Consider the following 14,232-nt stretch of genomic DNA (forward strand, 5'->3'; position numbering starts at 1 on the left):
CCTTCATCTCGGAGAAAATGGTGCACACGCATGCTCGCAATCCTCTTCCTCCTTCCGCAGGCCCCACCCTCACCCACTCGCTCATCCAATTACTAATCACAGACACCTTCAGAGTCTCACAGGCAGTCTGCTGTTATAAAACTCTTGCAACAATCCACATTACACAGCTACAATGCATAAATGAAAAGCATTTTCTTCTGTAATTACCGTAATTTAAAAAAAAATCGATAATATTATGATATATTGTAGTGCGTAGCGACCCTGCAGCAGTGTTGGGAAGATTACTTTGGAATTGTAGTTGGTTACAATTACAAGTTATCCTGTTGAAAAGTTATTTCAGTTGCTTTCTCAAAGTAAGATAACTAATTACATTTGATGACAATTTTAACTATTTTTCTTAATTTTAAATGAATGTACAAACAGGACCCTTGGATGATTCCTCTAAAAAAGTGGATTATAACCACAGATCATATATACCAAATATTTATTCTTTACACACATAATAAAGTGATAAAAAAACATGATGAAATGTAAACGCATGATAAAAACAATTGTTCGTGCCATTATATGTGTGCAGTATGTGGAAAACCACCATAGCATAGCATACCATACCATACCATACCATGTTGACATAATGACAAATGTAGACAATTTCGACAATAGCGCTTCATCTGAAAACCCAGATAAGTTAATGTTCCTTAAAAAGTCAAAAATGCTAAAGATGAAACTGTCCAAAAGTCTAAACTTTGCAGAATCTCAGACAAAGTAACCACACAAGGTAACACTTCGAGGTAGGGCTGCACGATATTGGAAAAAAATGACATTGCGATTTTTTTTGTTTCCCTGTGATTTATATAGCGAAGAAATACAGGATAACATACTCCTGATGTTTGAAAACCAGCACATATTTTTCTATTGCCTTCTCTGTATTTTTTGGACAGTTTATAATAGCTTCAATTGAAATTAAACTATGCACAGATGTATACTGAGAAATTTGTGTCAAGTCTACTCTATTTAAATGCACTGTAGTATTGAGCAGGTAAGTTAAAATAATTTATTTTCATGTCCAATTATACTGTAGTATGTATATTACCACAATCCTAATATTATTAATTTGTTTATAATCAATCTGTAATTTTACAAATATGTTTTAAAATAATAAGCATACATTAGTATTTCGATATTTGCTATCGTGGCTGATTTCCCAGATCAGGCATGACATATTTTGTCAGGAACGAAAAAGCTCGTTTTAGTGTGACAAAATACATGACCAACGATTTGGCCTTATGACGCCAAAACATATTTGATTTTAAGGTTAAGAACCCTGACGTCAACAATAGGATTAGATCTTGAAACATTTATTTGCACGCACAAACCAATGTTTATCGAATCTTTACAGCATAAATCAACAGAACGCCAAGAGTATGTTTTTTTTGGTGTGTACATTCTTGTACTTTGTAGTGTACTTTATTACTTATGTGGATTGTATGCATTTTATAACAATGTAATATAGTTTTACGATATTTTTAGCATTTTTCAATATAGTTTTTCTATTCTTCTATGCTGTACGTATTGTCTAAATGTGTAATGTAGTGTTAGCCTCTTATATTTTTTTGTGCTGGCTATCATCTTTATGTGCAAGCCCAACGAGGGACAAGGGCTGAAAACCAGCATTAGGTATAAACCCTCTGTACAGCACATCAGTAGCAAATTTCGCTCTGTAACTATGTTAAAGTTTATCATCCCCATTCAAAAAAAGTCTATTCATTCATTCATGTTGACCTACAAACACTACTGCTAGCATTAGCTAGTTATGTTGCGTGCTTGCGACCCGTATTAAAACTTGTTGAACATTATCTCAAGCTCTCTTTGAAAAATGGATCGTCTAAAACATCCTCCGAAGCACCCGGGGACGACGCCACACATCTGGGCTGCCCTGTGTATTGTTCTAAGGGTTATACGTACCATAACATTGGTGCTAATCTTATTAGAATGTCTAGCGTTTCACCGTTTGCTAGCACTTAGGTTAGTGGACATTTGTTGTTTAATTATTTGTTTTACGTGTAGCTTTACAGTAAATTACAGCTGGGAGTGACAAACAACTTGAAACGAGAACATTTTGCCCCTTATTCGGAGAATGTTTTGCGAGTTTAAACTATTCACAGTATGACTATGATTGGTGGAATGATGCATGCAGTCCAGGTTGGGTACCCAAATCTTTTTATCCGCTACATCGCCAGGACCTTTGCGATGTGACTACTGCACATGCTGACATCGTGATGACGATGATCAAACAATAAATCATGCAGCCCTACTTCGGGGGTCATATTTTGCAAATTATGTCATGTTTGAGACTACAGCAGAAGGACACATGACCAGAGAGCCAATCACAAGCGTCTGCTTTAGAGGGAGGAAGTGAAAAAAAAATCTTGAGTTTTTGTGGTTCTTTTTCAAATGTAACTAAAATTGTAGTCATAGGAAATTTCCAAACCAACTAATTTAATTACCCAATTTCTCCCAGGATTTTAATGGATTACAAGTACATACATTTTTTAATTCTATAATCTTGTTACCTGTCATTAATTACTCCCCAACACTGCCCTGCAGTTGTGTTACATGGATTGGTGTTAAGAGTTTTACAAGTTCCGACTGTCTTCGAGGCCAAAAGGTGTCTGAATGTGATTGGATGAATGAGCCGGTGGACGAGGCCTGCGCAACCGCGGATGATGGGGAAAGTAAGTGAGCGAGCGAGTTTGTGTTTGGAGGCGCGCACAGCGAGTTGATGACTGAAAAAAAATTATCAATGACGCTATTTATTTAGTCAAAGTCAACTCAACTATCATCACCTTAGTGTTGACTACAAACAATGTGAAGTCCTAGTGTGTGTACATTTGTTTGGGACAAAGAGAGAAAGACAGTGATCACACTTCTGCAGTGGAAACTTTAAACATGTAGATTTATTAGTGTGACCACCAAGGCGCGTTGTTAGACACACGCACACACACACACGCACACAATATGTATACAAACAGCTCTTTCTATTTGTCTGTCGGGCCTGCGGATCTGATGCAAACATGGGTCATCGTACGCTCACTGCGTTTGTATATCAAATACACAGCAGTGGCAAACGTGCGGATACCAACAAGAATTGTTGTCATATTTAATGGTCTGTGTAACCTTTTAACATGTTTACATCATATTTAATGGTCTGCAAACCTCAACAGTAGCATATTGACAACACTGCACCTTTTGAGCACGGGTGACAAAACATTTGGCAGCTTGACTGAGACACAAAAAGAAGATGACATATCACACATTAAAACAACACACACATGAAACACTCACTACCTTTTGATGACATTCAGACCAAAGAAGATGTCATGATCCATCCATCCATCCATTATTTGAGCCGCTTCTCCTCACTAGGGTCGCGGGCGTGGTGGAGCCTATCCCAGCTGTCATCGGGCAGGAGGCGGGGTACACCCTGAACTGGTTGCCAGCCAATCGCAGGGCACATAGAAACAAACAACCATTCGCACTCACAGTCATGCCTACGGGCAATTTAGAGTCTCCAATTAATGCATGTTTTTGGGATGTGGGAGGAAACCGGAGTGGCCGGAGAAAACCCACGCAGGCACGGGGAGAACATGCAAACTCCACACAGGCGGGGACGGGGATTGAACCCCGCACCTCAGAACTGTGAGGCTGACGCTCTAACCAGTCGTCCACCGTGCCGCCAGATGTCATGATGCCACATGTTAAAACAACAAACATTAAACACCCTACCTTTTGAACACAAGTGACAAGTACAGTGGAACCTCAATCTAACGGATAAATAAGGTTGAGGGGCCGTCCATCAAAACCGTTGGTCTGTTAATTTGAAGCACTTTTTTTCAATGCCTAAAAACCACAGGTGGTTGAACTTGGACTTCGTAACTGTACTTAAGTAGATTTTTTTCAGGTATATGTTCTTTACTTGAGTATTTATTTTTGTGGCGACCTTTGATTTTTACTCCTTACTTTTTTAAACACAAACGTTATTTTAATAGTACAAATAAATGCTCGTTTTTTTTTTCATTTAAGCCTACCTGTTTTTATTTTTGCTTTGTCCATTGTTGCCCTGACAGAACACATGCCAATCATTTGGAGAGACACAAAAATCTCACCATATATATTTTATTATTGGGTTGAAAAAGGTTGATTTAATGTTTACTTTTTTACTTAAGTACATTTACAAGTGTGTACTTTTGTACTTTTACTTAAGTAAGGGAGTGGCTTCACTACTTTTACCAGAGTTGTTTTGGACAAGCATCAGTACTTTTACTTAAGTACTGAATACCATCTGCTAAAAACACCCAGTTCAGTACAAAATTATTGTAGATGAAAATACAGTATATGTATATAGACATCAAACTCATAAAACTTAACCACAAAAACTTGGAGTGTTTCCTGACTCCTGCGTATGTCACATACTGTTTGTTTTTTCACGCCGGATTCCTCACATACTCTGGCCACGGAAACTCCCGACTCCAATTTCTTCATAGGTTTCAATTTGTCACCAATACTAAGGTAAGTGAGCTTCCTTTTCTCACCTCTGTTACAGTTGGATAGCACAGTGAAGGGCTTGACACACAGGGAAAAAAACACTCCAGAGTCTGTTGGTGCCAGGACCATTAATTTGAGGTTTTACTCTATATGACAGCTCGCGAGAAGCTAACATAGCAGTCTCCATGTGCACTCATTGCTCCTTCTTGTCTAACATCAAAAGTGCACCACACCAGTCACAAGATGATACAAATATGCTATAGTAGAGGTGCACAGACCATTAAATTCAATGTAAATATGTTACATGAGAGGTGCACGCACCACTGAATGAACATGTAGATTGCTACGTTAGCTTCTCTGCTAGCTGCTATATATTTGTCACTTGTGTTCAAAAGGTAGCGTGTTTAATGTGTTTGTTGTTTTAACGCGTTACATTGTGACATCTTCTTTGGTGTAAATGTAATTCAATGTTTTTATTTTGTATCATGGAACTAAAAGGCGACGCCTGAAATGTGATCGAGTCCAAGGACGCTGACAAAGAAGTCGACTAAAAGCTCGCTTAGCCGTGCTGCCATTAGCGTGCGCGTTAAATGCTACTTACACATGAATCTACCCACGGTGCTACAAGAACCCAGGTCTTTTCTGTGTACACTTAAAATGCATTTTCCTTTTTGCTGATCCCGCTAATAAAATGATGACAGCCAAAGCTCAGCTCGAGCTAGCTGTGCACCACATTAAAGGAGATTGAGATATTCTGCATTGTTATCACAGTTTTAAAACAGTTCCCACATGTCCTAATAACATGTATGTGACGTGCTTTTTTTCTATTGTGCTTGTTCTCATTGGGGTAGCAGCTGAGCTGGAGCCTACCCAGCTGACTTTGGTTGAGAGGTGGGTTAGTTACCAGTCAATGTCAGGTCCTATATAGACAACCAACAGACTGGTCGCCAGTCAGTGTCAGGGCACATACAGTATACAGGCTGTAGACAAACAAGCACTCATGCCTATGAACAATTTCACAATTTTAAATGAAACCCACCCAAACACGGGCGGAGAGAACTTGCAAACTCCGAACCGTGAGCCTCAGAACTGTGAGGCTGATGTGCTAACCACTCGTCCAGCATGCTTCCCAATTTCTTGTCTTTCTGAAATTAGCCAGTTTTGAGGGGAAGGTCTGCGATTGGCTGGCAACCAGTCCAGGGTGTACCCCGCCTCCTGCCCGATGACAGCTGGGATAGGCTCCAGCACGCCACGACCCCTAGTGAGGAGAAGCGGCTCAGAAAATGGATGGATGGATGGATGAGGGGAAGGTCTCATGACAGTTCAGCACGCCTCATATAATGCTGAGCCAATAATAAGTCACACATACGTTACCATGACGACAGCAGGCTTAGCGACGGGATTGAACGAGGCAAGCGGAAACCGAAAGCAGAGTCCAGAGTGTGGAAAACAAGTGAGCGCTCGTGAAGACTTTTCAGCATTGGAGGCAGCACTTCCTCAGAAAGTCGCCCAGTTATACTTGTCAATTAGCGTGCGGAGGAAATAAATACCCACCCAGCCCCACCACCACATTGACAACTTCACCCTGCAATCAGCTATGTGCTCAATACAGCTCAGCTTACCTTTTGGCTTTGAAATGATAGTATTTTACGCAGTGTAGTCTGGCTGTGACATCAAAATGGTGGATCTTTGTGGTTGCACAAGTGTGCTCACCCTCTGGGATGTAGCTATGTTAAGAGTTAACCAATCACATTCAAACTCAAGTTTGTCACACAACTACCACCTTTTAAAGTGCCACTGAATAACCCCAAATATATTTTTGATTTTATAGTAGGCTTTTCCAGACTTTTTTTTTGTTGCTTTCTAGCAGCAGCCTGAAGGTTTTGCGCTACCCATACATCCATCCATTTCCATCCATTTTCTACCGCTTATCCGAGGTCGAGTCGCGGGGGCAGTAGCTTTAGCAGGGACGCCCAGACTTCCATCTCCCCAGTCACTTCATCCAGATCTTCCGGGGGGGATTCCGAAGCGTTCCCAGGCCAGCCAAAAGACATAGTCTCTCCTGCTTGTCCTGGGTCGCCTCCTCCCGGTGGGATGTGCCCGGAACACCTCACCAGGGAGGTGTCTGGGAGGCATCCGAATCAGATGTATCCGGGATCTCGTTCTTTCGGTCACCACCCACAGCTCGTGACCATAGGTGAGCGTAGGAACGTAGACCGACCAATTGCGAGCTTCGCCTTTCGGCTTAGCTCCTTTTTTACCACAACAGACCGATACAAAGTCCGCATCACTGCAGATGCTGCACCAATCTGCCTGTCAATCTCGCGTTCCATTCTTCCCTCACTCGTGAAGAAGACCCCAAGATACTTGAACTCCTCCACTTGGGGCAGGATCTCATCCACGACCTGTAGAGGGCACGTCACCCTTTTCCGACTGAGGACCATGGTCTCAGATTTGGAGGTGCTGATTCTCATCCCAGCCGCTTCACACTCGGCTGCGAACTGCTCCAGTAAGAGTTGGAGATCACGCCTTGATGAAGCCAACAAAACCACGTCATCTCCAAAAAGCAGAGATGCAATACTGAGGCCACCAAACAGGACCCCCTCTACACCTCGGCTGCGCCTAGAAATTCTGTCCATAAAAGTTATGAACAGAATCGGTGACAAAGGGCAGCCTTGGCAAAGTCCAACGCTCACCGGGAACGAGTCCGATTTACTGCTGGATATGCAGACCAAACTCTGACTCCGGTCAGGGACCGAACAGCCCGTATCAAGGGGTTCGGTACCCCATACTCCCGAAGCACGCTCCACAGGACTCCCCGAGGGGCACGGTTGAACGCCTTCTCCAAGTCCACAAAACACATGTAGACTGGTTGGGCGAACTCCCATGCACCCTTGAGGACCCTGCGGAGGGTATAGAGCTGGTCCACTGTTCCACGGCCACAACGAAAACCACACTGCTCCTCCTGGATCTGAGATTCGACTTCTCGACGGACCCTCCTCTCCAGCACCCCTGAATAGACCTTACCAGAGAGGCTGAGGAGTGTGATCCACCTGTAGTTGGAACACACACTCCGGTCCCCCTTGGACTCCTTCTTCAGCTTGACGACATCCCTCACCGTTGGTGTCCACCAACGGGTTCGGGGATTGCCGCCACGACAGGCACCGACCACCTTACGTCCACAGCTATGGTCGCCCGCCTCAGTAATGGAGATGCGGAACATGGTCCACTCGGACTCAATGTCCCCCGCCTCCATGAGCAAAGTTCTGTCGGAGGTGGGAGTTGAAACTCCTTCTGATAGGGGATTCCCAGCAGACCCTCACAATACGTTTGGGCCTGCCACGTCGGACCGGCATCTTCCCCCACCATCGGAGCCAACTCACCACCAGGTGGGGATCAGTTGACAGCTCCGCCCCTCTCTTTACCCGAGTGTCCAACACATGCGGCCGCAAGTCCGATGACACGACCACAAAGTCGATCATCGAACTGCAACCTAGGGTGTCCTGGTGCCAAGTGCACGTGTGGACACCCTTATGCTTGAACATGGTGTTCGTTATGGACAATCCGTGATGAGCACAGAAGTCCAATAAAAGAACACCACTCGGGTTCTGATCGGGGGGGCTGTTCCTCCCAATCCCCCTTCCAGGTCTCACTGTCATTGCCCACGTGAGCATTGAAGTCCCCCAGCAGAACGATGGAGTCCCCAGCGGGAGCGCTCTCCAGCACCCCCTCCAAGGACTCCAAAAAGGGTGGATACTCCGAACTGCTGTTTGGTGCATAGGCACAAACAACAGACAGGACCCGTCCCCCGACTTGAAGGCCGAGTGAAGCTACACTCTCGTCCACCGGGGTGAACCCAACGTACAGGCGTCGAGCCAGGGGCCAATAAGTATACCCACACTTGCTCGGCGCCTCTCACCATGGGCAACTCCAGAGTGGAATAAACTCCAACCCCTCTGAAGAGGACTGGTACCAGAGTCCAAGCTGTGTGTGGAGGCGAGTCCGACTATATCTAGTCGGAACTTCTCGACCTCACACACCAGCTCGGGCTCCTTCCCTGCCAGAGAGGTGACATTCCACATACCTAGAGCCAGCTTCTGTATCCGGGGATCGGATCGCCAAGGTCCCTGCCTTCAGCCACCGCCCACAGGTGGTGAGCCCATGGGAAGGGGGACCCACGTTACCCTTTCGGGCTGTGCCCGGCCAGGCCCCATGGGTGCAGACCCGGGCACCAGGCGCTCGCCTTCGAGCCCCACCTCCAGGGCTGGCTCCGGAGGGGGGCCCTGGTGACTCACGTCCGGGCAAGGGAAAACTGAGTCCATCATTTGTCGTCATCATAAGGGGTCTTTGCGCTATCACTGACTGCAATTTTGAACTGTTCATAATTCCCTCCACCTTGTCTAAAACCACAGATCCAGCTCAAAGAAAAACATTCCCAAAATTACTTTGCTGCCACCACCATGCTTCACTTTGGCTATTCTGTTCTTTTGAGTCAAAGCATAACTTTCGAAATTATGACCAAAATGTTTCCACCTTGGTTTAAAAATCTTGCAAAACACACTTGATATCTCTCAAACACATGTGGAAAAATATGTAATGGTCCAACGTGCCTAACCCTAACACACAATTAAACAGAAACAGGAAGTCACATGACTGCCAGCCACCAACTCAAACTATCATGAAACCTTGAACAAAAGTATTTGGACACTTCTGCAGTCTTTTTCACTTAAAATGTGAAAACACTTACATCACGCTTGCTTCCTGTGGATATTCTTCCACTCTTACCATCGTTGTCCTTTCAGAAAAAGGTGTTGCACACACACACACACAAACACACACACACACAAATTGACCCGGGAACATTATTGGTGCTGCAAAACGGACGTAACTGGAGGATTAAAAAGCTGTTGTTAATGCAACATGTGGCTCCTCAAGGTCAAGATGATGATGATGATGATAATCATAATTAAAAAAAAATATTTCGTGTTTATTTGAATCGGGACAGATGCTACAACAAAGACAATTGTTGCTATTACTGAGAAACAAAAGCTAACTGTCAAACCTGTTGTTTGAGCAACATGTGGCCCCTAAATGGGGAGAAGAAAACATTTATGTTTATTGGGATTGGGATTTAGCCCCCCCCCCCCCCCTCTGTTTCTTAGTTACACATGGCCTGGGTCAAATCAATCAATTTAAAAGTAAAACAAATGTAGTTTTAAAAGATCAAGTCATTTTGAATTAATGATTTAGCATAACTTTATTGGCATAGGTTTTTATGGGCCCGCCCCCCATGTCCCCTGGATTTGGACCTGGTCGAACTCACCTGTTTAAAACTCAAGCAAATGCAATTTTTTAAAAACTTGTTAAAGTAGTATGAAACTTCTTACAATTGAACTCATAATGAGATATAAACAATATCTATTGGGATTTCTTTGCATTGTTTCTGACTAATTTCACGTGCCTTGGGTCAAATTAACCTTGGCACATTACTGCTGTTCCTGAGAGAGAGAAAAAGCTACCTGTTGCATGAGCAACACGTGGCCATTAAAGAGGAAAAGATGAGAATAATAATAATAATAATGTTTATTGGGATTTATTTTATTGTTGCTCACAATTTAGGATATTTAAACATGAGCCATATTCACTGACCCATTTAAAATTGGAGCAAATGCAACAATAAGAAAAACAAATCTTTTCCAGCATTAAACTGCCTTTAATGGAGTAAATAATGAGATATCAACCATGTTTCTTTGGATATTGCTTCCCATCATACTGTATATGACATTTTTAGATGATTGCACATACCTCCAGTCAAAGCGACCCCGAGGCATTATTGCTGTTCTTGAGAAACAAAAGCTACCTGTTGCACCTGATGTTTGAGCAACATGTGGCTCCTAAAGGAGAAAACAATAACAATAACAATAATAATAATAACTTTTCTTTTATTCATTGTTTCTGATACTTTGGTAGCTAAACATGCCCTACGTCAAATTAACCAATTTACAAGTGAAAAAGAAAACCCACATTAAATGAGTTTTCCGGCATGAAAATATTTCTAATAATGAGATATAAGGGTCACATCAATCTTGCGACATTATTGGTGTTCTTGAGGAACAAAAGCTATCTGTTGTTCGAGCAACATGTGTCAAAAGTGCCCCCCAAACTCACCCTGGCTGCTCTGGACGAGTAGGGGTCGTCAAACAGGGCCCAGATCTTGGGCTGCCAAACTTGGCAGCAGCTCTTGGACCTGCCCGGACACTCTTCGATGCCGAAGCGACGCGTCACGTCGCCGTCGTCATCGTCGTCGTCTGCGTTGTCGTCCGGCTCGGGCGGCTCGAAGGTCTCCAGGGCCTCCTCGGCGTCGCGGTGCTGCCGGTAATTCATCCAGCAGCACGGCTCCACGTCCGTCTCGTCGATACCCCAGAAGGCCAGCTCCTCCTCGAAGAGCGGCCCGCACACGTCGGCCGGGCAGTGCAGCTTGCCGGTGCGGTAGTAGTTGAGCACGTAGGCGAAGATGCCCGGGTGACGGTCGAAGAACAACTCGCCGGCGCTGCTGCTCGGCGGCGGCGAGTTGCACGACTCTTCGGAGCCCTGCACCTGCACCTGCGGCTCCGGGTGGGCCAGCCATGCCAGGCGGGTGCCCGGCAGGGTGCGGAGGGTGCTCTTGTAGGTCTCGTGTCGGATGCCACCTACGTTGATGATGATCTTATCTGAGTCTTCACCTCTGGACAGCTCCTCTTTCAGGCATGATTTGGACGGAGGCTTGTTGCCGGACTTGCGCCCTCGGTAAGACGAAACGCACACGGAGCTGATCATCGTCAAATCGGCGCCGCTATATGAAGACTGGCTGCTGCTTCAGTCGTGTCCAAACATCGCATCTCCGAAACCACTTGTTTGCCAACCGAGTGTGGCTTGGCCTCACTCGAGTCCTGCGAAGCGATCGTCCCTCCGGATTGCGCAACTTTCCCCGGTTCCGACCCTCCCACGGGAGACGTTCAACAGTTGGAGCAGATGTGCGCCAGTTTTCCACCGGGGAAACAACAACCCTGTCGTTGCGCCTCTTTCTCCCCAGCGACGCCACGCCACGCAGCTCCACAACACGAAGGATCCGCTTTAACTCTTTGCCTGCTGGTCATCGCGCAACCACTCCCTCTGTTCATCTATTTCTCTTTTCACTCTGAAAACACCAACCTTTAAATTAGACCCAATTCCCCTTTCGCACCGTGAAAAATACCACAGGTGGGAATATTACATATACCGTACACGTTTTCTTTGTTTTTTTGTTTTTTTGCAATTATTTTGATTATAACAGCATTCCTCTGATTCACGGGCACACGGCCGCAGATATCCGCGAGTAATTGACGCTCCTAAGATCAGGTTTATAACTGCCTACTGATGTCAGAATGGCACCCTTGGAACACATTTGTCTAAATGAAGCTCCTCAACTCATTTCAGTAGTTTCTTAGCACCGAGATGTCAGAACATGGCAGCAAAGCCCTACTTCGGTCTAAATAAAGCTTCTCAACTAACTTCACCAAAGTTCCTTGGCACCAGGATGGTGCAAAAAACACCATTTTTTTTGTCCAAATGAAGCTCCTCAACTAACTTTAAGATAGTTCTGCAGCACCAAGATCCCACAAGATGGTGGGAGAGCTCTACTTTTGTTCAGATGAAGTCCCTGAACTCACTTCAACATAGTTCGCTGGGAACAAAGTGCCGTAAGGTGGCATCAAAGCACTAATTTTGTTGAAATAAAGCTCCTGAACTCACTTCAACATAATTCTGTGGAACCAAGATGTTACAAGATTGTGGCAAAGCTCTACTTTTGTCCAAATGAAGCATCTGAACTCACATCAACATAGTTCTTTGAGAACAAAATGCCACTAGGTGGCACCAAAGCATTTTTTTGTTGAACTAAAACTTCTCAATTCACCTCAACCTAGTTCCTTGGCACAAGATGCCACAATGTGGCGGAAAAGCACATTAGTCTAAATACAGCTCCTAAACTCACTTCAACAGAGTTCCTTGGCACCAAGATGCCACAAGATGGTGGCAAAGCACGACTTTTGTCAGAATGAAGCGCGTCAACTAACTTCAACATTGTTCCTTGGCATAATGATTTCATGAGATGGATTTCTGTATGTCAAAAATGCAGGCGAGTTCACTCAAGGATGTTAGCTTAGCCCAGTAATTGCAAAGCACTGTGTCACAAGAAATTATCCAGTTTCAGAGTTTTTCCTCTTCAGTTTTATGAAATTGTTTTTTTGGTAAACACAGATTATATATATATATATATATATATATATATATATATATATATATATATATATATATATATATAATTTGTTCCTTGACAATGCTTGTAACTCAAAAGACTTCTATCGCAAATCATCTTTCCCCATTGAATTGAATGGAAATGCAATTAATCCGTTCCAGGCCGTCCATAAACTGACAAAAATGTCACTCGATAAATTGTACTTAATAAAAACATACAGTAATGACATCATTAAATAAAATAAAAAATAAGCCGACACGGTGGGCGACTGGTTAGTACGTCTACCTCACAGTTCTGAGGACCCGGTTTCAAATCCGGCCTCGCCTGCGTGGAGTTTGCATATTCTCCCCGTGCCTGCGTGGGTTTTCTCCGGGTACTGCGGTTTCCTCCCACATCCCAAAAATAGGCATGATAGGTTAATTGAAAACTCTATATTCCCCGTAGGTTGTTTGTCAATGTGCCCTGCAATTGGCTGGCAACCAGTTCAGGGTGTGCCCAGAGTCAGCTGGGATGGCGTGCCTAGTGAGGATAAGCGGTACGGAAGATGAATGAATGAATAAACAAAACGATATTTGTCACACTTTCTCATTGCATTCATTGCACACTCTGTTGCTCATTCTGGTATGTGCGCCATGGCCACCTGGGGGCAGTGTAAAGACCGAGTCATACTTACTGCACACTTTCCTGCCTCGATGCAGCCAATCATATTGCAATGGATTCTATTCTTCTATCTGCCTAAAACTCAAGTAGACTTTACACTGATCTGATTGGCTTGATCAGTATCAGCCAATAATTAGCATAAAATGCTAATGATCGGCTGATCAGCTTTAATGTCATAATTTGACGATCCGATCAATGACGTCATTCATCGGCTCCGCAAAAGACATTTACTCTCGCCGCCGTCGTATACGGTATATTTGAATCCAAGAGCTGGAGAACTGAAGAGTGATTCGTTCAGGGGAGGGACTTAAGTGAACTGAGTGATTCGTTCAGTGAACTGGTGTACTGACGAACTGAAGAGTGATTATTTCAGTGAATTGGTGTACTGGTGTACTGAGGAACTCAAGAACTGAAGAGTGATTCGTTCAGCGGAGGGACTTAAGTGAATTCAGTCATTCGTTCAGTGAACTGGTGTATTGAGGAACTGAAGAGTGATTCATTCGTTGAACGTACAAAACTGAATTTAGCCTTGTCGTGTGTCTTTTGACGTCATTTATGATTACTGGGCTTTGTCCAATCAAACGCGACCGGATACACTTGTTACCACGGCCACAACAACAACAACAATGGATCGTGTGTGTATTGTGTTGTTCAAAAAAGAACAAAATGGGGAAAAACGTGTGGTGGTGGTGGTGGTGGTGACAGGTGCTCTGGAGAAGACGTTAGTTCAAGGATTGCTTGAAGTATGTTCA

General features: G+C 44.1%; 1 protein-coding gene across 6 annotated transcripts in view; it reads right to left on the reverse strand.

The window, feature by feature from the left end:
* kcnc4 (potassium voltage-gated channel, Shaw-related subfamily, member 4) overlaps positions 1–12,662 on the reverse strand; it is a 48,629-nt gene extending 35,967 nt beyond the window's left edge. For 5 of the 6 annotated variants that reach the window (XR_009790608.1, XR_009790602.1, XR_009790604.1 and 2 more), the window contains exon 1: positions 10,714–12,660. Coding sequence is in view for 2 of the 6 variants with exons in the window: in XM_061788444.1 (XP_061644428.1) it covers positions 10,714–11,361 (648 nt within the window). In the remaining 4 variants the exon portion in view is untranslated. Of the gene's footprint in view, positions 1–10,713 lie in introns of all 6 variants that reach the window. The other variant, XM_061788465.1, reaches the window with a different exon arrangement.
* Positions 12,663–14,232: the final 1,570 nt, after the last annotated feature.

The sequence above is a fragment of the Phyllopteryx taeniolatus genome, chromosome 1 (genome assembly GCF_024500385.1).
Source record: "Phyllopteryx taeniolatus isolate TA_2022b chromosome 1, UOR_Ptae_1.2, whole genome shotgun sequence".
Classification (NCBI taxonomy): Eukaryota; Metazoa; Chordata; class Actinopteri; order Syngnathiformes; family Syngnathidae; genus Phyllopteryx; species Phyllopteryx taeniolatus.